This window comes from Tiliqua scincoides, chromosome 14, assembly GCF_035046505.1.
Source record: "Tiliqua scincoides isolate rTilSci1 chromosome 14, rTilSci1.hap2, whole genome shotgun sequence".
NCBI lineage: Eukaryota > Metazoa > Chordata > Lepidosauria > Squamata > Scincidae > Tiliqua > Tiliqua scincoides.
The window spans coordinates 10,345,222-10,368,532 of NC_089834.1; the positions used below are offsets into that span (position 1 = coordinate 10,345,222).

The following is a 23,311-nucleotide window of genomic DNA, read 5'->3' on the forward strand; positions in this document are numbered from 1 at the left end:
ATGAATCATAATAATGGCCAGAAACTAAATGCAGTGAATATCTATTTTCCTGCCCCATTTTTTACCTCAGCCTTGTTAACAGGATAATGGCTCCTGTCTCCTTCTTCCCCTCAGCACCTGACAGAATTATTATTATTATTATTATTATTATTATTATTATTATTATTATTATTATACAGAAATTTATATACCGCCTTTCTTGGTCGTCAGATTTCTCCTCAGATTTTATTCAAGGCTGTTTACATAGGCAGGCTATTTAAATCCCCGTAGGGATTTTTACAATTGGAAGAAGGTTCTGTCTTTCAAGAACCACAACATTCAGATGTTTCTTTCTGATCTGGTTTCACATTCTGGCCTCAATCCTCCCACGCTCATATTTTGAGATGCTGAAAAAGAATAATCTTCTAGACATTGGAGAGGTAAAACGTATTTAGACTGCACCTTTGAGAAACTCACCGAAAAATAGTATCAGGATCACAAAGCCCTGTAGCAAAAGCGTAAGCACCTCTGTCCAAGGTCTACGATGATTTACTGAGAAGAGACAAACACATTCACAAGGAAATTACTGGAGCTCAGTCATCCTACCTGAAAGGTGTGTATTCCTGCAAGAGACAAACATTAGTAGGGCCCAGCCTCTCATTTTAGTCCCCAGACCACAATCATTGCCAAAACAGTCAAGCTTCTGTGAAAACCTGAATGTTGGAGCCTCTTCACAAAAACATCTGGGTGTCTGGGAACTAGCGGACTTATGTTGGCTCCCACACTCTTCGCCTAGCTATGAGCCAGGGATCACTTCACTAGCAGATGCATATTAAATAAAACAAACAAACAGATACCCTGCCAACGTACCTTGGTATGGAACCATGTTACATGAGACTCTTGGTGCACAGCTGCTTTGTGTTGGAGAGCAACCATCTCTTTCTCGCGATATTGAAGGGTCTCATTTTATTACTATTAATTAATAAGGACATGGTTCCTGTCCTTCTTGTGTCCTCACAACAACCCTGTGAAGTAAGCGAGGCTAACAGATAGTAATAATGCTACAAAATGAATCATAATAATACTAATGGCCAGAGGCTAAATGCAGTGGATATCCTACCCCATTTATTTTTTTTGCCCCTGCCTTGTTAACACAATGATGGCTCCTGTCTCCACTTTTCCCCTCACAGAGGCAGAGCAGGAAGGTGACTCAAACTTTCAGTCCATCAGGTATCAGGACTGCCATTTTGGGGGACTCCCACTAGTTTGCATTCTTTCCAGCCAAGAACTTAGGGGGCAGTGAGGTCATCTCTGGCATAGTGGCTTTTTCCACCTCTCCATTGTTATCCTGTCTATGCCCAGAAGTTTCCTGAGCAGCTGAAATTCTCCTGCCAAAACTATTTTAGTGAAAAGCTGAAGCCTCCAGAGTATGAGGTCCACCAGTGCCTCATGGTGGTTAGGCACCATTTTGAACATGGTTGAGGAGGCAAGTGGAAAAGCTACCTCTCCTCAGTCATAGTTCGGGGGCTGTCACTCTGCTCCTGCTTCATCGGCTTCCCTGATGGGTGTCATTAATACCCTATAAGGGATTTCCAAGAGGCGTATCCATTTTCCAGCCTCTTTTTTACCTCAGGAGCAACATGGCAACTCCTGTCTCCTTTTCTCCCTCAGTACCTCACAAACTTTCCCAGTCCACCAGGTGATTCTCACTAGCCCTCAAAATTGCACCTCATGTTACAGTCACTGCCAAGATGGCGCTCGCTTTCTTTCCCCAGAGACAACGGACAAAACCTTTGTGTGGAGGAAAGTTTCAGAGTTCAGGCATCTCCCTCAGTAGCAGGAGACATTTTCCCGCCAAAACTGTTCTAGAGACCGGAGTCACACAAGCAGCCGTTTTCTACTTTTTTTACCTCACGGCACATTAACAAGGCACTAAAATGGCCAAGGCACAATGTCAGGTTTTTGACCATTGACAAGGCACACCATGCTGCCAGTGGGGAGGCTCACATCCCCTATTGGCCCCCTACTAATAAATGAACTTCCCCCAAATTCCTGTGGCACACCTGTGGACTACTTGGGGGGGCTCACGTCCCCCATTGGCCCTACTAATAAATGACCTTCCCCCAAATTCCTGTGGCACACCTGTGGCCTACTTGGGGGCTTACGTCTCCCATTTGTCCTACTAATAAATGACCTTCCCCAAGTTCCAGTGTCACCTCCAGCTCTCCTCAGGCACCATGAATGCTATTCCACCCAGTATAAGAAATAGATTTGACACCCCTGGGTTAGAGTGACAGCGTAGACCCAGGACGTCCTGGGTCAACCCTCTGTTTGACTATTACTATTTGAATGTTTCACTCTCCACCTTTAATCAGAGTTCTTGTCTAACCAAGAACTGTTTAACCCTGTCAACCAAGTTTATTTGTTTAACTAAGTTGTTAAAATTGTTGGAAAAATTGTTACTAAGACCTATGACCTGAACGAGAACTTGTGTTGCCAAGTCTATGCCAGGTGAAGGTGTATGGATCCTTTAAAAGACTATTGAGCAGAGGGGCCATGAGGGCTTTAGGGTTCAAGAACCAAGAACTCGGAGCACCCCAAACTCCCCTTTGTTTACGACACTTCCCTAATAATTTCATATATTTATGCATTTATATACATTCATCCCCTGATTTTATGCAGCATTTTATGCAGCAACCTCTGATTTTATGCAGCATTATGCAGATTTTATGCAGCATATGGTTGACCCAGGCAATATAGTGAGAAGACCTCTCTATTTCAGCAAATGTTTTCTGTCCAAGTTTTCTGACTGTTTGAGGCTGTTCTGTGGTTCTGCTCTGCATTTTCCAAGCTTTCACAGCAGCCTTGGTCAGTGCTTAAGATGTCATCTAACACCATCTGACTCCTCCACATTCCACACTCTCTCACAGTGTGCCTTCACGAGGCCCGTCAGCAGATTGCCTATCTCCATCCAAAGTCTCCCATCCAGAAGAAGAAGAATCTTTTATTACAGTCACTGACCAGTACATCTCCCATCCAGAGTTGAGGTTCAGAAGGGAGGCTCCTCATGTGTATTCATATACCACACCTCCTGCAAAAATAGAAGCCATCTGTGCATACCTGGGAGCTTCTTACTCTTCACCAGGGACAGATGGACTAGTCTTCTCATTGTTCCTTCATTCTCCTTTGTTCCTTCATTCTCAGATTGTTCCCACAAAATCCCAAAGCTGGTGCACCCTGGATGAACAAGAGCCATCAAAAGTTCAGGAGCTGAATTCAAGTAGTGGTCATCTTTCAAAAACCATTAAGAGCCTTAAAATGGTGGCAGATCCCAGAAATATGTTCAGCTGGAAGCTCTTTCCTTTTACATTTGTCTTGCTGCTCCATCTGTGTGTCCATGCAACTCATGGGTTTACCAGAGACACTCTTTATGGGTGGGACCCCTGCCGAAGCATGTCTGGCTGATAGTCGGGGCAATTGAGTCTAATGTGAAAACAATATCCACAGGAATGAAATCTTGCTATGTAGTGCCAAAAGGAAGCCAACATGCTGCTGGCAAAATGCTTCCTACCTCCATCAGCATCATGAAGTCCTGTAGTGGGGCATTCTTTCACTTTCTTTGGGACGGGCAGTGCCAGGACAGTGCCAGGACCTGGTAAGTGGTTAGGCTTAGCGAAGGGCTTTCTAGCACAAGTGCTTAAGATATGAGAGAAGGTTTTGATCCAGTGAGAGCAAGGATTTCCTCCAGCAAGAAGTGGACATGACGCAATAGCGAATTGAAGGGCTACTGAGAGAAAGAAGGGAGGTGAAACTGTTGGTGGCTGAGAAAAGAGCAGAGAGGACACTCCAGCACTCAAGGAGGGAGAGAGGAGTTTGGACCACCATCCAGTGCTCAGGTGGAGAGAATAGTTGAGTGTGTTGCTGAGAAAGAAGCCCTGAGTCATTCCCCAGCATCCAGGAGAGAGAGGGCTGGACTGGAAAAGACTTTTCAAAATGGAAAGGAATTCTGATCCGTTTATTTTTTCTGATTCTGATTTTTGCTGCTGTTCTCCAAAATAGTTGTAAGGATCTGGGCTTGCCACAGTCACAATGGCTTCTGTATTTATGTGGTCCAGCCAGCAGAACAGTTGCTCAGTTACTTGCAAAGTACAACAAAGACTGCGTACGTTTCCCAGTTAAAAATACATTTGTACTAGAGATGGGATGTTATGGAGGAAGTCTTGCACAAGAAATCAAGAGGGCCGTGTAAGAAGAAAGGTGATTCTTGGTTACGTTTGCAGCAGAAATTCAGAAGATTTGGCGTCTTTGGTTGAAGTTTGCAGGGGAACAGTACGCTGACTTGATGCAACATGAACTTTTATTCCATCAGCATGTCCAGATCTGCGAGTGCTTGTACAGGACCAGAATCCTCAGACCTTAAAAGAAGTTGCATTGCTTGCTGATAAAATGATTGCCAGTAGAGCCAGAGGTGTGGCTGCTCCAAGCCAGAGTTTTACAGGAGAAAGACCAAAACATGGAGGGGATGGCCATTTTCATCTAACCACAGCAAAGAAAGTCATGGCCAGGACAATGCAAGTCCCCAGTTGCTGTTCATGGAAATTTTGGAGAGGGGCAGCTGTGGTGTGTTGCCTCCCCAGATGCAAATAGCCTTGGTGTGTGACCACAACTGAACACTGTTGCCAGCGAGACTCATTCAGCCTCTTCCACCCCGGTCCCAAGCAGAAAACAGGCATCTTGGCAGTGTCTGTCAGTTTCTTGCCACCTTTGGAACTGAGCTTAAGTGCCTCCAATATATTTGTGCTTTCCAACACAATTGTGTGGACTCTCAAGTGAAACAGGGTAGAACATCCTGGGACTCTCTTTGGGTTAATTGTAAACAGTTTTATGTATGTACAGAAAGGAACCTGGTTCTTTTCTGCCCTCTCCTGGCTGGATGTGGACAGTACCTTCTGCCCAATGAAGGTGAAAAGCTGGAGGTGTGAAGGGGCCTGAATGTGGCAGACAGTAAAACTTTCACTCATAAGCAAGTGCCCCTCTCCCCCTGGCATGACTAACACTGGATCAGGGCACAGATGAATATATTGACAAGTTTTGAAAAATATAATAAATTTTTGAAGGAAGTTGTTGCTAATTCTGTTTTCAGTAAAGGGGAGACTCCCATATGGCTGCTAAAGGAGAATCTTGCTAATCTTGGTTATTTCTTTAGCCAAGTAAACATGAAGAAGTGCTCGGCTTGGGCTGGCTTCTGCAATGGGAGGATTTCTGGAAGCCAAGTTTAGTGCGGCATCTGGCCAGATCTCAAGCCTACATTGTGTGGGAGTAAGGTACATTTAAGGCTCTTTTTTAGTGGACTCCATTGTAGACCTGCTCTTTGATTTTCATGGTGATGGAAGAATATGCTTTTGATCATACGATGATCAGGCAGGAAGACGCATTCTGTCCTCTGATGTAGCTATGGACCTATCTGGAGAGCAAGAGAGAGCTTTTCAGGACGCCTGCCTTTCCTTAAAGGTAGACACTTCCTTCAAACTTGTTGGCCCTTACTGGCACTGGTATAACTGGGGGGGGCAATGCCCTGGGGCACCGCCTGGGGGGGTGCCACTGCAACCTCCTCCTCTTGCTACCTGTTTTTTTTCATTATTAAAAAGGCCTTTACAAGGTCTTCTGAGGGCTGTGGAGGTCACCTGTGGCTGCCACAGTCCCTAGAAGACCTTCTGAGGGCCTAAAAAGACACTTCCTGTTTTTAGACACCTGTTTGGAAGTGACATTTTTAGCCCCCGAGGCCACCTGGGGATCAGGGAGGCCGTGGACAGATGCAACTATTTACACCCTCTCTTTTGAGCCATAGATCTTCTAAGGTTGCTCACAATTAATTGAAATATTTTAAAAATGCACATAAATGCATGATGCCAGCAGCCCTCACATCCACTCCAGTTTGTACTGCCTGGCAGGAAAACCCTGCAGTTCTCTGGACAGAAGATGCTTTCCTCTAGGTCTGCAGTCCCAGGGCAACAGTCATACATTGCCTCCCCAGAATGTGCTTCTACAAGTTAATGTAACCAAAGGAGGCAACTGTAAATCAGGCCTGTGTCTTTTTCGTACCTTATTTTAAAATATTTTTATCCCACTCCCCCCCCCCCAACCAGGCAACAGAAGAGATCACACAAGACATTAACAAACTCACTTTTATTAGGGTATATACTATATACATACACAGTTATTCCCTTTCCCTCAGGGTCTCCCTTCACTTTATTTTGTAGCACCCAGTGTCATCAGCTTAAGGAAAAAAGGTGGGCAAGGTTCTTCTTTTAGGTTAAAAGGTCAAGCTGTTATCTAACCCAAAACTCTATCCATGACTACAGCTAGGCAATATTGTGTATGGACTAGCAGTGATTTGCCTTCTCCAGCATTCAGAGTCAAACTGTCAGTGTCAACACACCGCATTGATGCCAATAAGGGAGAAAGGAGCCAAGGCCCAAGTGAAAAGGGTCACAGGTGGTTTCTGTGTTAAGCTGCTATCTTCCAGACCATCAGAGTCTCCATTCAAGCCTCCTGAGGGTATGTGCAGAACTACCCTGATCATAAAAGATATGGGGCCAGACAGGCGTCCTGCCCACTGAACCTGGGTCATAAGGGAAGCTGCAGCCTTCCACAACAGATGCACACTGCTGGAGGGGAAGCATCGGTGCTAAGCCTCAGCAACAATCAGGTCCCTGGTGACTTGGAAGGCAGCAACGAGGGCCCCAAGCTGAATCTTCTCGCTTGTCCCTGCAGCCAGACGATGCCTAAAGAGACAGAAAGGAGGATGAGTTTTTTAAACTGAAAATTTCAGGCAGGCACAGAAAAGCACAGCACAATCCTAAAGCAGCTTTGGGGTGGGAGAGAGATTTGGCAAGGACCAGCTGGTAACAGCAGCTTATTGAGAGCTCTGCAGGGCACAGCATGGCAGCATTCTCTCTTTGCTGAATGCTGAGGCAAATCTCAGCTGCCATCACAAGCTGAACCACAAGCTTCTAGTCCTCACTTTCTCCGGGCCTATACTGAGAACTAAATTTAGTACCCACCCTACCTCCCAGGGGCTATAACGTAATTTGCCTGTTCACCCACAGTAGCAATGGTTTGCTAGGAAGCAAACGTTTACAGACCTCTGGTTGGGAAGAACACGCAATGGGCTTGGTCAGAGGTTCAGCCTTGCTCTTGCTTCATTCTTCCAAATGTCACATACATTTTACAGTTAGACTGCACTGGTTAAAAAAATCTCCATCTCTGATTTACTTTGCACAGTGGTGAGGAAGGGAGAAGATTCCTCCCCAGGAGCTGGTGAATTCTGAGTGTGGGAAGAGCCCACAAAATGTGTGCCAAGCCCCACAGCAGGCAGTCCTTTGACACAGCAAAATCATAGAGCACTGAGAAGCTCTCAAGCAGCACCATCCCCACTTCCCCCCAAAACACTCACTCAACATCTGCCATCTTGATCAGAAGCTGGATTCGCACAGATGGTGGGAAGTCAACTATTGGTCAAAGAGAGAGAGAGAGAAGCCTCAGCAGTGTTTTACAAAGAGAAGAGTCTGGACTGTATCACTTGCCACAACACATTCATTTTCAGTAGTGGATGGAAGGTATCATTGAGGACAGTACATTTCTTTGATATTCATGGTACTGAACAACTTCTGCCCCAGTAATTCTTCTTGGAAATGTACCTGTTATTCCAATGATTGAACATCAAACACACACTCAAGAAAAATCACACTCTTCTGCAGTAGAAGAGACCAGATTATTCTATCCCCATTCCTTAGCAAGATGGTCTTGGTATTAAACTATCTTTAGATCTAGCCAAGCAAAATGGGCCATCATTTCCCTTGAGAAATGGCCTTCTAATTAGCCACTTTCTCCTCAACTCCAGCTCCCCCTCAGACACCTCTCCAGAAGACAGACATGCTCCCCCTGCCCTCTGCAATTTCAGATATAGATCTACAGCAAGGGTGCAGAATGGGAGACGACGGGACTACCAGTGTTCAGTAGCCAAGTTTTTCTCCATCCCATCTGCCAAAAACCACCTCCTCCGATTAAACGGTGAATCGTGACCTGAGAGAGAGCACAGGGATAGCCTGGCTGTAAACGTGCAGGGACCTCACCTCTGTGAACGAAAAAGTGAATCTCCGTCAGGATGTCCTGCAGAGCCAAACCCTTTACGGACTTCAGTTCCATGATATCTGAGCAGAATGTCAAGGTAAGACATGTTCCATGGCTCTCCCATCAGTAAAGACAGCTGCCTGTTAAATTATTATTATTATGAATATTTATATGCTTTTCTTGAGTAGAAAACTGGAGGGCCCCGAATCTCCTTCCATCTTTTCAATGGAAACAGGCAATTGCTGAAAGCAAGGAGGGAGGGCTAGCAATTTTTTCCTTTGCTTTGCACCTCTAACCATCTAAGTTTTGATTGTGATAGGGACCATCTGTAGGAGGGCCAAGAGATACTAAGACACAGGCACCCCAGACGGCAGGAAATTGCTTGCTTCACTCTCCAAGCACCACCCAAAGCAGGGGGACAGAATGCGGTCAGATGGGGGATACTGATTGGGATGGTCTAAAACAGCGGTATCAAACTCATTTCATACAGAGGGCCAAACAGCAATCATGATGCCTGCTGAGGGCCGAAAGTGATGTCATTAGGCAGAAAGTTATGTCATTAAACAGTTCATGACCAAAAATAAGCACTTTTTCTCACTTGGGAACACATTAGGTGCAAATGACAGAAGAAAACAATATACATATCTTGATCATGTTCAAGATATGGGAGAGCTCAATTTTCAAGTGGGCCCTTTCAGCAGTAACACTTCAGTATGGCTCAGTAGCTGAGAGCCTGAGGGTCGGATAAAAAGCTTCAGTGGGCCGCATCCTGCCCCCGGGTCTTATGTTTGACACCCCTGGTCTGAAAGGTTTCAAGGAACCGAACCTGACTCTGCCAGTGCTACTCTGCCCCTCCATGGGGAGTCTCAGACTTTCCCCGTGATCTACTTGCTCAAGAGCCAAAGGTGCTGTGGCTATCCCACCCCTCACTAAATTAGCAACCAGATTAGGTAGCACAAGTATGGAAGCCTATGTCAGAACCACATCAACCATTTTGTGCCCACCACTCCCATGTTATCCTCATGAGGGTTTTGGAGAGTAAAACCAATGATACTATGATATGCGGTGGTGAAGTCTTGGTTCAGCATCCAATCAAGGATGTTGGCAATGTCTGACTTGAGCGGCTGTCCAGTGCAGGTGTAGACCGTCTCCTCGGTCACCTTTCCAAAGGCCATGTTGGTGCTCTGACAGAAGAAGAGAACAAAAACAAGACAGTCATTTAGCTTAAGGCACAAATCACAAACCAAAGCTCCTTTGGCTGGGGAGGGGGGAGGGAGACACCAAGGAAAGTTTATTTGGCCCCTTAGGTCCATCAACAGGTTAACCTTGGGATGCTCATATAAAGGAGCCAATCACCCCAGCAACAATACCAGTGCTTGCCTGAGGCTTGCAATATGGCTCCAAGCTTGGTCCAGCAGTGCTACTGCAAGTGTGGCCCAACTAAGAGACTGCAGGTGAAGAAATCAGCTCAGCTAGGGTTCGGCTGCATGATATAGGACAGCATTTCTTAGTATTTGTCCCCTACCACACCTGCATGGTCCACCACTGGAGTACCACCAGACATAACTGGCGATGATATCAATACCAGTTCCTTCTGGATTGGGAGGCCAGGCGCAATGCAACAAACACTAGTAAGAGGCTCAGGGTGGATGGGAGGGTTTTTATGAGCTCTGCCCACTACCGAGCCTCCTACCACTGCTTGGCATGTTACACTGCTGGTCTCACTTCCAGGTGTGGGGCCTAAGGGGTCCCCATGTGTACCACTGGACACCACCTCGAGTACCACTGGTTGAGAAATGCTGAGGTAGGACATTTGATGTGTTTAAAAGCAAAGTAACAAAAAAGTCACACTCACACCAATAAGCAGGGTTCGTTTACACTGGCAGGGAACCCCATTGCAACTACCACACCCAGTGACTTCTCTCCCACCCACATACCTAATGTGCAGTGAGAGACTGCTATTTTGCCCAGTCACACAGATGAGGTCAGATTGAACCAAGTTCTCCAACACTTGGATGACTGGAAGCACTACTGAATTCAAGGAAATTCACTACTGAATTTAAGGAAACAGACAGAGTGCAGATGGGAGTTAATCAATATTCATAGGTTTACAGCAGGGGTGTCCAAACTATGGCACGTGAGCCACACTCGGCTCTTCGACATATAATGTGTGGCTCACAGAAATATGTTGGCCAAGCTCCTTTTTGCATCAGAATTAATCTGAAAAGGTAAATTATCACCATATCACACCAGTGGCTGAACAAGTGCTGCTCCAGACACCCTTCCAGGGCAGAAAGGGGAAGCTGCAAACAGGCTGGCATACCTGCAAGATGTTCAGAGCCCTGCGCATATCTCCATTAGACAAAGTCACCAGTGCCTTCATCCCATCATCACTTATGTCAACTCTGAAAAAACAAAGGATGCTGTAAACAAACAGCCAGGTTGACTCTCAGTGCCACTCTGCAGAAACCATCAAAGATGGAACAAAGGAGTGAATCTGAGTAATGTCCTGGCCCCCTTGGCTCCCTTCCCAAGGTTCCAGCAGCTCTGACCTACATCATGCAAGACAATGTGTCATCTCCTGGGATGGGGTTCGACTAGATCAGAGGTCTTCAACTTGTCAAGAGCTGGGACCCACCTCAAACCCCAGTGTGCAACATGGGACCCACTTCCAAGAGCCCAACAGGCTAGAAGAGAGGGTGAGTGGTCAGGAGGCCTCTTTTCTGATCTGGTGCAGCAAATCACACTACTAGTGTGTCATTTTTCCCCTTCATTCCTTCCAAGCCAATTTGGAGGTGCTCTCAGTTTTGGAGGGCGGAAGGAGAGAAAGTGAAAGCAAGGCAGAGAATCCTGAGAGCAGCTGGGAGACAGTAGATCAACTATAATAATAAAATAATAATAAAAACTTTATTTATATCCCGCCCTTCTCCCCAAAGGGACCTATAGACTTGGCAAAAGCAACCCTTCCAAAGCAACAATCTCTAGGATTTACCTCAAGAACATTTTATTTCTCACACTTTTATCCAAGAAGCTCAGGATGGTGTACCTCTTTTGGTCCTCACAACAACCCTGTGAGGTAGAAGATAGTGCCTGGCCTAAGGTCACCCAGGAAGCTTCCTGGCTGAGTGAGGATTTGAACTTGGATCCTCCAGGTCCAAGTCCAGCTCCCAAACCACTATACCATTAAGAAGAGCTCTGCTGAATCAGGCCAAAGATCCTTCTAGTCCAGCTTCCTGTACCTAACAGTGGCCCACTAGGTGCTTCCGGGAGCACATAAGACAGACAGACACTTGTAATCTGTTGTCACTCCCTTGCACCTGACATTCTGAGGTAGCCTACTTCAAAAACCAGGAGGCAGCATATACCCATCATGGCTTGTAACCCGTGATGGACTTTTCTCCCAGAAATCTGTCCAATCTCCTTGAAAGGCCTCTAGCCGTTCAGGTGCAATCACCACATCCTGTGGCAAGGAATTCCATAGATTAGTTACATGGTGGGAAAAGAAATATTTATTTTGTCTGTTCTAACTCTCCCTCCACTCAATTTTAGTGGATGTCTCCTGGTTCGAGTGTTGGGCAAGAGGGAAAAGAACATCCCTCTAGCCATCCTATGCATAATTTTGTATGTTTCAATCATGTCCCCCATCAGGCACCATTAAGACCCTTAGCTCTGACTACTTTCAATCTTTATTCTCAGAACAGCTGTAACAGCACTTCTTTTTAGGCCAAGTACCTAAATCTGCTACCTTCAGGTCAGATAGTGCCTCATTTCTGGGTCTTGACCAACCTCCTGAAGACCTCCATACCACTTCCAACCTTAGGACTCTATGGAGCTTGGCACAGTGCCCCGACAATGCAGGGGAGACAGTGGTTGCAACCAAATGCGGAATGGCCATGCGTTCCCAGTACCGTGTGAATGGAATGGATGCCAACACTGTCACAAAGAGGAGACAACAAGGACCAGAAGCCATCAAAGGAAAGACTCCTGCTACAACTCCACGGTACTTCCTACTCACTCCTCCTTTTCTACGACGTGCTGCAGTCGGGGAACCATCAGCTCAGGCGTCAGGGGCCCAAAGCGGAACCTCGTGCACCTGGACTGCAGGGCTGGGATGATCTTGGAAAGGTAGTTGCAGATCAGACAAAACCGGGTGTTCTCTGTGAACTTCTCAATCACTGGGGAAGCAAGAGGCAGAATGGGGGAGATCTGAGCTCACTCAGAGCTGCAGTTTGGACAAAGACTGTGAGGACACAGTAAAGTTGGTGACAACATTTAGAGATGCATACCCCATCTTACCTGTAAGTAGAAGCCCAAGGTAGCTACCCAGTATCCACTTCCAAAAATGAACCTACTCTCTTCCCCTTCGCCCAGGGATTTTCAACCTTTTTCATCTCATTTCACACAGTCAAGGCACTGAAATTTTCAAGGTACACCATGCTGCTGGTGGGGGGGGGGCTCACATCCCCCAATGGCTTTACTAGTAAATGACCCTCCCCAAACTCCTGCAGCACACCTGCTAACTATTCACAGCACACCAATGTGCTGTGGCTCATTGGTTGAAAACCTCTCCCCTAACCTATCTGGCACCTCTCAGCACCAGAGCTGATCGCTTGAAGTTCAAATACTTCACCACTGTGCTTTTCAACCACTGGTAAGTGGTTGGGGGGGGGGGGGGGAAGCCGCCCTTGTGTCCACTGTCATAGTAGCCACACTAGGCAAACTTACCACGCCTGAGGGCATTCTGGGCATCCTGAGTCATGGCATCGGCTTCATCCAGGATCACTAGCTTGAAGCCTTTCCTAACAGGAGAAAGCAAGACAGGGCAGGTGAAGGCTCGACATTCACCTGGAGTTTTAAAGCACTATTGCCTCCCCTCCTCACCCCACCATGCAGAACAGCCCCATTCAATGGAAGGATCAGAAACACCAGGCTAAACCTACCTCCATAACAAATTGAATCAATTCCCATGGTCAGCCACACTCCCTTGTCTCAGTGGGAGCTGTGGGACCAAATGGGGAATACCGGGGAAAAGCAAGACATTGTCAATAATGCAATTACAGGCATCCCCCCCATCCACAGGGTATACATTCCTGCTGCTACCACAGATACCTAGAACTTCGGGTAGTAGAGAACCCTACTCAAATTCCTCCCCTCCCCTGCATTGATACTCAACCTCACAACTCACCTATTTTCATTTGCAAATGAAGGCTTTGTTTTCCTTTCACTTTGGAAAAGAAAGCAGACAGCAAGAACCTAGACTTGTAGCTGCTAGAGCAGGAGTTCCCAGCCTTTAGTAGCTCACAGACCACCGAGACAAAACTTGGAATCGTTGTGGACCACGTGCAACCCCTACTCCCCAGCACACCAAAAACAGAATTAAATTTGCAGCAATTAGAGACTTATTATTTACAGTGAAGATTTATGGGTTGCTGCTTTTTTGGAGAGCGGCGGCTGTGGGTAGTCCTTCCTCTGCCCTCACTGGTGGGGAGCACTCGCTCAGTGAGATGCTGCAAGTGACAGAAGGCAATCTTTCTTTTTCCTTGAGACCTCATGGACCACTTCTCAGTGTCTTGCGGCCCACCTGTGGCCAACGGACCAGGGGTTGGGAATCAGTGTGCTAGAGGAGGCTAAGGGAGTAAACAGTGATAATGCTAGTAAGAAGCGGACAGCATTGGGAGAAGACTCCACTAGACTCCACTTCCTGTTAGCTTTCTCACTGTCACCTCCTCTGGTGTTCCTCTAAGCAGCCAGAAGTCTAGGTTCTCGCTGTCTGCTTCCTCTCCCAAAGCAATCCAAGCAAAAGAAACAGCTTCCTTTTGCAAAGCATTTGCAAAGGAAGAGGGGTGAGTCACGAGCAAGACCACGGTATGTGTGTGCAATTTGAGAGCCATGGATAAGCAAAACCTCAGATATGGAATCTGAAGGTACGGGGGGACACTACCACATGTGTATTTCTGAATATGGTTTACATATCATTGCATTTTTTTGTATTCTGCTAACTTAAAAAAAATGTAAAGCTATCACCCCTCTCTCCCCCTCATAGAGGGACCACCTTTGGCAAGATTCCTGCAGCATCTTTCACCACCTCCAGCACAACAGTAGGGAGGGAGGAGAACAACTTTCTCAGACCCCCTACTCCGAGGACTGATTAGACAGAAAGTCCTTACATCAAGCTGCAACAAACATGAAACCATCACATATTCTTCTCCAGTTTAGCCTTGCTTCTGTGCCCCTCACCTCCCTCCCTCATCATCTACTTTCCCGAGACTGCAAACCCCTTGGAGACATGAATCCTCTCATTCCCCGTCTACGCAAGCCAGCTGGAGTGCTGTTTTGTCCATGGGTGGTAATTAAATATTATAGATAAATACATGAATAATTTGCAGCAGGCCATTAGGAGCCTGCTTCTAGGTACCTTCCAAAACGGTGAGCAAGAGCTCTGTGTGGTGGTGAGGCAGGGAAGTTCAGAACACTTCAAACACGTGGCCCTTACTCATCTGAAGTGGGCTAATGCTGGCCTGGGTTGCTACAGAGTCGAGCCAGAGGCAAAAGGAACACAGCAAGAGATATTTTATCTTCTCGGTACAGCCTCCTCTACACAGGCTTCCTACACAAATCCAGACGGATGGTGAATGCATCGTTTCTAGGAAAGGCAGATCTGGCTGGCCCTGACCCCATGCATTAATCACGCTTAGGTGGGATTACTACAACACATTCCCGTCTTCTGCAACCTTTGAAAAATCTCTCAGAAACTCTAACTGGTACACAGACTGTAAGAAGGAAAGGATTCTTGCAAAGGCCTGAGCCTTGTAGACAGTGCTTCCATTTTGTTTCATCCATACTGGTTACCAGTCCGTTTCCAGTCTCATTTCAAAATGTTGATTGTCACTTTTGATATCCTAAATGGTTTGGGACTGGGACACTTCAAGAGGGTCCTAGCACTTACTTAAAGATAGTTCTTGTGCTGGCAAAGCTCAGGATAGGTCCTCTGACAATGTCAATTCCTCGGTCATCTGAAGCATTCAGCTGAAAGGAAAAAGAGAGAGAGGCAAGTAGTCTTAAGACATGGGCTGCGTAGACATGAGAAGACCAGTAGGCATGAGTGGGGAGAGTTAAAAGGTAAGCTTTGGGGATCTTATGTCATTATTGTGTCACATGCTGGGCAGATATGATAACCATTGAAAGCGATCGCTTAACAAGGTAGGCTGTACCCAGTTTAACCAAGTCATAGGACCCAATTCGATCCAACTTTCTAGGGCAGGGGTGTCCAAATATTTTGGCAGGAGGGTCACATCATCTCTTTGACACTGTGTTGGGGGCCAGGAAAAGAATTAATTTACATTTCAAATTTGAATAAATTTACATAAATGTATTTATTAGAGATGGAACTTATATGAATGAATGAAGATCTTGCAGTAGTTCAAGGCCTATAAAAGGCCTTGCACAAAGAAAGGCTGACCTTTCCTTTGCTGCCACTGCTGCATCACAGATATGAAACAGATATGCAGTGGGGGGAACCCTTGCTCCACAGCTTACACAAGCGGTCAAACAGTTGCCCTCACACTGAGAGCAGCTGTGTCAGGTCAGCATGGGCTCCAGCAAGTCTCTGGAGGGCCAGAGTCTCATTGGAGACTGGGTGCTCCCCACGGGCCGGATTGGGAGCTCCCGATGGCCGCAAGTGGCTCCAGGGCCGGGGTTTGGGCACCCCTGTTCTAGGGCAGTGTTTCTCACACAGTTAGCACCGGGACCCACTTTTTAGAATGAGAATCTGTCAGGACCCACTGGAAGTGATGTCATGACCGGAAGTGACATGATCAAGCAGGAAAATTTTTAACAATCCTAGGCTGCAATCCTACCTGCACTTGCCCAGGAGTAAGTCCCATTTACTATCATTGTTGAAAGAAGATACATAATAGCCTGTTCAATGTATAGACCTGTAACATTTCCCCAAATGCAGTCACATACCAAGGGAGCATCAAGTTGAATATATTAAAAATAAAGTATTGAAATGAATGGGGACCCACCTCGCGACCCACCTAGTTTGAGAAACACTGTTCTAGGGTCAATGTAGAGGCATTGTAGCCCGAAGGTAAGAGAATAAATGTTCTGCTACCTCGAGCCAGCTTCTGTGACTGCCCTCCCCCACACACTGAGGATTACAGCACACACCCTGTTGGCACAGCTGGGAATTTGGATAGGACTGAGCCTTTAGTTGATCATCAGCCAAGATTTAGTCAATCAGCTCAATGAGTATACCAGACAAAGCAGTACAGGTCATGCCTGCATATCTGCAAATTCTTCACCTGTGGTTTTGACTAACCGTGGGTTCCAAGCCCACTGTGCAGGATTAACCTGAGCTCCCGGATGCAACCAGAGACGTTCTCCGGTCATGGCCGGGAGGGCATTCTCAGTCACCTTACCTCCAGAACCATAGAGCCAAACTCCTTGTCTTTGTAAAGCTGTTTCGCACAAGCCAGGAGGGTGGAGGTCTTGCCAGTCCCGGGGGGGCCATAGAGGAGGAGGTGAGGCAGGCGATCCTCATTGATGAACTTCTGAACTGAAAAGAAATGTTGAAAGCACATTGCTATTTCTTAAGCAAGGATTTTATTTTATTTGCGTACGATATTTATATGCAGCTTTCTTGCCCAAGGTACTTGAGGTGGTTTACTGCTTAAAATACATAACTTATGCTCCAGTAGGCAAGACAATAAGGAGACAGGCATAGAGAAGGAAGAGGAAGAGAAGTATAGAGAAGCAACTTTAAATCAGCAGCATGCCTGCCTCAGGCTTCCAAAGACATCTGACTGGCATTCCATCCAACTCAGTATCCTGCTTCCAACAGTGGGCTGTCAGGTGCTTCTGACAGAGTCTGCCAAAGTGCTTATGAGGGGTCTGCAAGGCAGCTGCTTTCCCTACTGTCTGTCCACCCACCTGGTACGGTGTGGAATACCACCTCTGAAACAGGAGATTCCAGTTAGCTACCCAGGCTAATACCCAAGGATAAATTCACCTCTGATCAAATGGGTCTATCCCCCTTGTCGAGCCATCTGTATGGTTCCAATCACCACTTCATCTGCTAGTGAATTTCATAACCATGTGGGGAAAGGAACTGTGTTGTGGGTTCATCAAGTTGGGCACTGACCAAGGGAAAGGCTGGTCAGGCCAATTACAGAATACTGGTGACAATGGCAGCATGCAATGAATTGTCAAGGGTGGGTGGGAGCGCCACAGGAAATCAGTGAAGGGCTTTGACATAAGTTTCAGCAACTTGGTGCTGGCATCGGTTGTGCAAAGAAGTTGGCTTGGGACAGGACCAACCAACTAACAGTAAAGCTTACCTTCAGTATATATATGTTGTGCCCCAAAGCTGTGTATATTCTCAAAATAGTTGGTCACAATGACAGTCTTTGGGGGATTTTGCAACTGCAGTAAGTGTTCCCAGTCAAGTATATGAGTAACATGGGAACAATTGTGGATACCAGCGTCCCCCATATCTGTGGTCCTCAAATCCCCCCATGGCACTCATGACTCACCTCTTTGTTTGCAAATGCTTTGCAAAAGGAAGCATCCCTCTGCTTTTGCTTTGAAAAAGGAAGCCCAGCAAGAACCTAGACTTGTAGTAGCTAGAAGAACACTAGGGGAGGCAACAGTAAGAACACCAACAGGAAGTAGAGTCTAGCATTCTCGCTGTCTCTGCTACCCACTTCCTGTTAGCATTCTCACTGTTGCCTCCTCTAGCAGCTACAAGCCTAGGTTCTTGCTGCCTGCTTCCTTTTCCAAAGCAAAAGGGGGATAAAAGCTTCCTTTTGCAAAGCATTTGCAAACAAAAAGAAGCAAGTCATGATCATTGGGGGGAGAGGGAATTTGAGTAAGGTTTGCAACTATCTGTGATTTCATGTATCCATGGTAGCTGTAGGAACATAGCCCCCACTGATACCAGGGGACGCCTGTATGTTGCAAGAGTCGGTTTTCTGAGTCAGAAGCACTCAGACGGTATCCATCACTAGTAATCCTCACATTTGGGATGCTGAGTTGTCAACAGCCCTCCCCTCCCCGGTAGTATTTGCTCACTACAACTTGTGAGGTCTTTTGGCTCGGAGGTTGGAGGTGTCCTGTGTTTGCTTACTTTGGCCAGTGTGTTGCCAACAGTCTGCTTCCTACCTTTCTTTGGCCACATCATTTCAATCTGATCTGCTCTTTCAATTATCTGACCATCACCCGTTGAGGTGAGAGCAGGCATCAGACCTGAACAACGCTGCAATCCTATACAGGTTGTGCCTCGCTATTCACGGGATTCCATTCCAGAACCCCTAGTGGATTAAAAAAAAAATCACTGGATACCAAATCAGTAGAAAAATAGCTTTAAAGACCCACTTCCAGGTTTCCTGCTCCTTTATTGTCACTCCAGAATGCATTGGTATATATATGAAACCGCATCAGCCACTACACAGGGTGAATAATGGAATCTAGCGGAACAAAATTATTTAACAGCACGAAGGTAGGAAATGGGATTTTGGTGCTTCTTCCGTGTTACAAGGCATTTAAAGGTGGACCTCAGTAGGAGTGGTAAGTCAAATCAGTGGATACCAAGGTCAGACCAGTACACACTTTTTCAGGTGTAAGCCCTATTGAACACAACAAGACTTCTGAACAGACCCACACAAGACTGCATCGTCACTTTGTTTCATTGCTTTCTGGAGAGACCTGGACTCCTTTCCTCTTCACTTGGAGAGGCTCACTGTGAAAAAGCTCAGGAACCCCTCACTGAGGGGCAATCACAGGTCTCAAACTACTTTGAGATAAATGGAGAACAAGGCTGCAAGCATTTGGTACTTACTGGTACTCAGAATGTCCTGATGAGAGATCAGATCATCCAGGGTCTGAGGACGGTATTTTTCTACCCTAATAAGACAAGATAAAGTAGAGACAAAAAACTGAGGCTGGAAGAACTTCTCAAATATAAAATCCTGATTGGTGGAGCATTCAGGATCATTTTCATTCTAGTGAACATAAATGGGCAGAGTAGACAGCGTTTACTGAGAACAGAACGGCCTATAGTGCATGCTTCTTGTGCAGTGTTGGAAGCCTTTCAAAACCCAAAGCACTAGCAACACATGGAGTTTGAACTAGCATGGACAGCCAGTAAGGCATCATGGAGGAGAGTGCCTGACCTGGGACTGGGGAAACCTGGGTTCAAATTTCAGGGCAAACTTGAACTGGTCTCTCAGCACAACCTAGCTCATAGGGTTGTGTATGTTCCTGTGATCTGTCCGTCTTTCTCCCTCTCACATATGCACCCTAAAAGAAAACCTCAACTCCACCTTTTTATATTACCACCTGTAGGCTGCAATCCTATCCACACTGACCCTATCGACTATAATGGGACTTACTTCTGAGAGTAGACATGCATAGGATTGGGCTCACAGACTGCTAGGAGAACCCCACAACGTGTGCTCTCCCCTGCCATTCCCCGCCTTCCTGTTGACCTAATGGTTAACCCGATTTATTTAGCTTATGGCATATAATATATAAATACATATAATACATGTAATACATAGATTTATGTAACAGTCAGACTAGAAGAATTTAGTTAGACCTGATTCAGAATCCTGTAGGATTCAAAAGCTTGCTGTCTGATGCTATTTCTGTCCTACATTATTTGTTGGCAACCTTCAGTCTTGAAAGACTATGGTATCGCGCTCTGAATGGTGGTTCTGGAACACCGTCTAGTGTGGCTGAAAAGGCCAATTCGGGAGTGATAATCCCTTCCACACCGGAAGCAAGTGCAGTCTGTCCCTGGTCTGTCTCCCTGGCTATGGGCCTTCCTTCTTTGCCTCTTAGCCTCAGACTGTTGGCCAAGTGTCTCTTCAAACTGGGAAAGGCCATGCTGCACAGCCTGCCTCCAAGTGGGCTGCTCAGAGGCCAGGGATTCCCACCTGTTGAGGTCCACTCCTAAGGCCTTCAGATCCCTCTTGCAGATGTCCTTGTATCGCAGCTGTGGTCTACCTGTAGGGCGCTTTCCTTGCACGAGTTCTCCATAGGACAAACCAAAAAGCATCATCTCATACTGGATGGGGAAAGAGACCTTCCAGAGATGTGCATGGCATGGTCTTCAGTTAGTCATAGGAACTGGCCTTTGAGAGATTCCTAAACACACTTGCTCCACTTAGCTCTGGGCACAGGTAAGAGCTCATCACAGATGTGAGTGGGGGGGGGGGGGAGAGAGTTCATTCCCAACCTTACCAGATCCTATGGATGGGTCCTGAAACCGGCTGTGTGCATAACACGGGTTCTATGCGGTTATGCATAAGCCACAGCCCTTCATACACACACGACCCCTAGTAAGGAGAAAAAACCCTTTCTCACCCCATAACCCTTCACAATTGTTTTCTCCATTCCTACTTGTGCAATTCAGCTAAGCAGACTCCCAGTTTATGCCATTACAAAGCACCCTGTACTTTACCATAACAACAATCACCTCCTTTGCCTCCTGCATCTCATAGCCCCACTGACCCTGATGCACGAAGGATTTCACTTCCTGACCCTGATGAAGTGGACACCAGCCCACAAAAGGTTATGCAGCAATAAACTGGATAAGCCTTCAAAAGGTGGCACGAGCAGGTGCCACAAGACTACTGTATTGGAGAACCAAATGCTTTATTTATTTTTATGCAGTAGAGTATATTGATAGATATACCTCATTTAATTTATTTATTGCTACTAAAAATATTTATAGTCAGGCTTTCAACTAGGAGTAGTTTGCACAGCAAAACAAATCAACAGAAGGCTAGCTCCCAACCTAACAGCAGCACCCGATGACACATTCCTGGGGTGAATTCTTAGGGAATGGCACTCTGCACATGCTCATGGGCACCTTTGTCCATTGCTTGCACAGAAACACATTCCTGGGTGAATTCTTAGGGAATGGCACTCCGCACATGCTCATGGGCACCTTTGCCACTGAGACTTTGTCACTGCTGAGACTTAATAGCTGCCCCCAGTTAAAGCCCCCCCCCGCTGCACCCAAAGGGGCACAGTGGGAGGGAGCTGCTGTAGTGGGGGCTGCTGGGCCCTAAGGAACCCCTCCCGTATCCTAGCAACAGCTCCCCCCTCCCCTCACCACGGTAGGTTCGCGGTCCTCCCGGCCACCGTCCGCCCCTCCGAAGCCGCGCGCTCCATCCCGAGCCGCCCCGCCACCGACGTCTTCTCCCAGCTCTCGCGCCAAAAGCCACCAGGCTCCTCCTTCTCTCGCGAGACTTCGGCGAGACTTCCGCGCGGGCGGCGCGAGGCCACACCCCCTGGTCCAGGCCGAGCCCTGGTTGCTAAGGCCTCCTCGCTGCCTCTCTCTGGTTACCAGGGGCGGGGCCTCGTGCCTCTCTGGAGATGGGAGCATCCTGCACGTGGAAGCCTCGCAGCCTCCCCTCACCGGGGGCAGCCCTGGCCAGGCACAGGCCTGTGTGAGTGAGCGACGCCTGACCCTGTACACACACACCCCTACCTGTGCTTGGCCCTGTGCGCGGGTGCACACATATACACAGCTGTGCCTGGCACTGTAAGCACACACACGCAGAGCTGTGCTTGTGCTTGGCCCTGTACACACACACACAGCTCCACCTGGCCCTGAGCGCGCAAAAAGTGCACACAACTCCACCTGGCCCTGTGCGTGCGCGCGCGCGCGCGCACACACACACACACAGCTCCACCTGGCCCTGTGCACACAAAAAATGCACACAACTCCACCTGGCCCTGTGCACACACCCACACAACTCCACCTGGCCCTGTGTGCACAAAAAATACACACAGCTCCATCTGGCCCTGTGTGCATGCACACACACAGCGGTGCTTGGCCCTATACACACACAGAGAGAGCTGTGCCTGGCCCTGTCCACACAGATATTCTAAATCTCCAAGATCTTAGACTTCAGATGCAGCCTATGCAGTGCAAGCCCCTCCATGTTTCTACTCAGAAGTAAGCCCCACTGAGTCAAATGGCACTTATTAGCAGGTCGCTCTACATACGACTGCAGCCCAGTCCATTGAACGGTCCCCCTTTACTTGGGTGAGTTGCAGTATTGAAATGGGGCCTGGGCACCAGCCCTCTGGAGAGAATCCGGCAAACTGTCTGATAGGCCACAAGTAGAGCCCTGATGGGTTGCGGGCGAGAGCTGTGCTGTGATTGTCTCCCCCTCCCCACTGGGGCTACTGACAAGACAGAGGAAACAAAACCTTAAGAAACCAAACCAAAACTGGCCTGACCTGTTTCTGTGCCATTCACAGAGGTCTGACCTGCAAATTTAGCAGGTGAAGCTTGGCACGTAGAGCAAAACAGGATTGCTGTGGATAGAACTGGAGGTTGTTGAAAGACAGCAGCTTAACCTTCTAATGCAGCAACTGCCCACCTTTTCCATCTCACATCTTTTTCATCTCTGACAGGGCGCTAAAATGTCCAGGGCATCCCACCATAAGACCCCATCATAAGATGTTGCCCCCGGAAGCAATTTCTGTGGCCCCCATTATAAATGGGCTCTCCCAGCATGATACTTGGGTTCTCTCATACCTGAAAATTATGGACAAGATTTGAACATTTTCTCTTCTGTCATTTGCAGCTAATAAATTCCTAAGTGAGGACAAAGTGCTTATTTCTGGCTGTCATCTGCTTAAGGATGTCACTTCCTGCTTAATGATGTCACTTCTGGACCCTAGCAGGCACAATGATTGCTATTGGGCACACAGTATGAAACTCCTGATCTATATTGACGCCTGATCAATGTGTCCGGAAACTCCTGATCTAGTGACACTCCTGATCTATATTATCACATTGGTCAAAATGGGATTTAAAGAGTGGGGGAGACCTACACCAATCACAATTGGTGGGATTTGAGGTCTCTTAAGTTTTTAATTTACTTTGTCTTTTTTTTTTTACAATTGACAGCCCAATGCTATGCATGTCTACTCAGAAGTAAGTCTCATTAAAGTCAATGGGGCTTACTCCCAGGAAAGTGTGGATAGGATTGGGCTGTTAATTGTTAGTGAAATTTAATTCAGATTAATCTTGAGCTTCCAAGATCTGAATCTTGCTCTGCAATCTCTCTTCTTTGCCCAGGTTCTCAAGTGTCCGGAAAAAGACAACACACAGTCCTTTCACCTGCTCTTCTGGCTGGTCTGCAGGAAATCAGCAGGTGACACTTTAACATGATGG

At 47.0% G+C, this 23,311-nt stretch overlaps 1 protein-coding gene across 2 annotated transcripts; it reads right to left on the bottom strand.

The window, feature by feature from the left end:
* Window positions 1–6,150: 6,150 nt before the first annotated feature.
* Window positions 6,151–21,328, bottom strand: RFC5 (replication factor C subunit 5). 2 transcript variants are annotated; one of them, XM_066609768.1, is made up of 11 exons: window positions 21,233–21,328; window positions 18,950–19,014; window positions 16,533–16,669; window positions 15,059–15,138; window positions 12,838–12,911; window positions 12,128–12,287; window positions 10,436–10,517; window positions 9,167–9,296; window positions 8,115–8,192; window positions 7,436–7,490; window positions 6,151–6,764 (listed from the first exon to the last, which is right to left on the bottom strand). In XM_066609768.1, exons 1-11 carry the CDS (start codon window positions 21,289–21,291, stop codon window positions 6,668–6,670), a joined length of 1,017 nt encoding a protein of 338 aa, XP_066465865.1. In that variant the 5' UTR covers window positions 21,292–21,328; the 3' UTR covers window positions 6,151–6,667. The 2 variants fall into 2 exon arrangements, with proteins under 2 accessions (XP_066465865.1, XP_066465866.1); XM_066609769.1 differs by lacking the exons at window positions 6,151–6,764; window positions 7,436–7,490 and having other exon boundaries at window positions 8,171–8,252; window positions 9,117–9,296.
* Between the last annotated feature and the right edge of the window lie 1,983 nt (window positions 21,329–23,311).

What these genes read in the sequence shown, in the direction of transcription:
- RFC5 (XM_066609768.1), bottom strand. Translation starts at nt 21,291, where the DNA reads ATGGAGCGCGCGGCTTCGGAGGGGCGGACGGTGGCCGGGAGGACCGCG. An exon ending in CACGTCGTAGAAAAGGAGGA is followed by an intron (nt 10,518 to 12,127) that starts GTGAGTAGGAAG and finishes TTGTTTTTTCAG; the next exon opens with AGTTGACATAAGTGATGATG. An exon ending in TCACTTTTTCGTTCACAGAG is followed by an intron (nt 7,491 to 8,114) that starts GTGAGGTCCCTG and finishes TTTGACCAATAG; the next exon opens with TTGACTTCCCACCATCTGTG.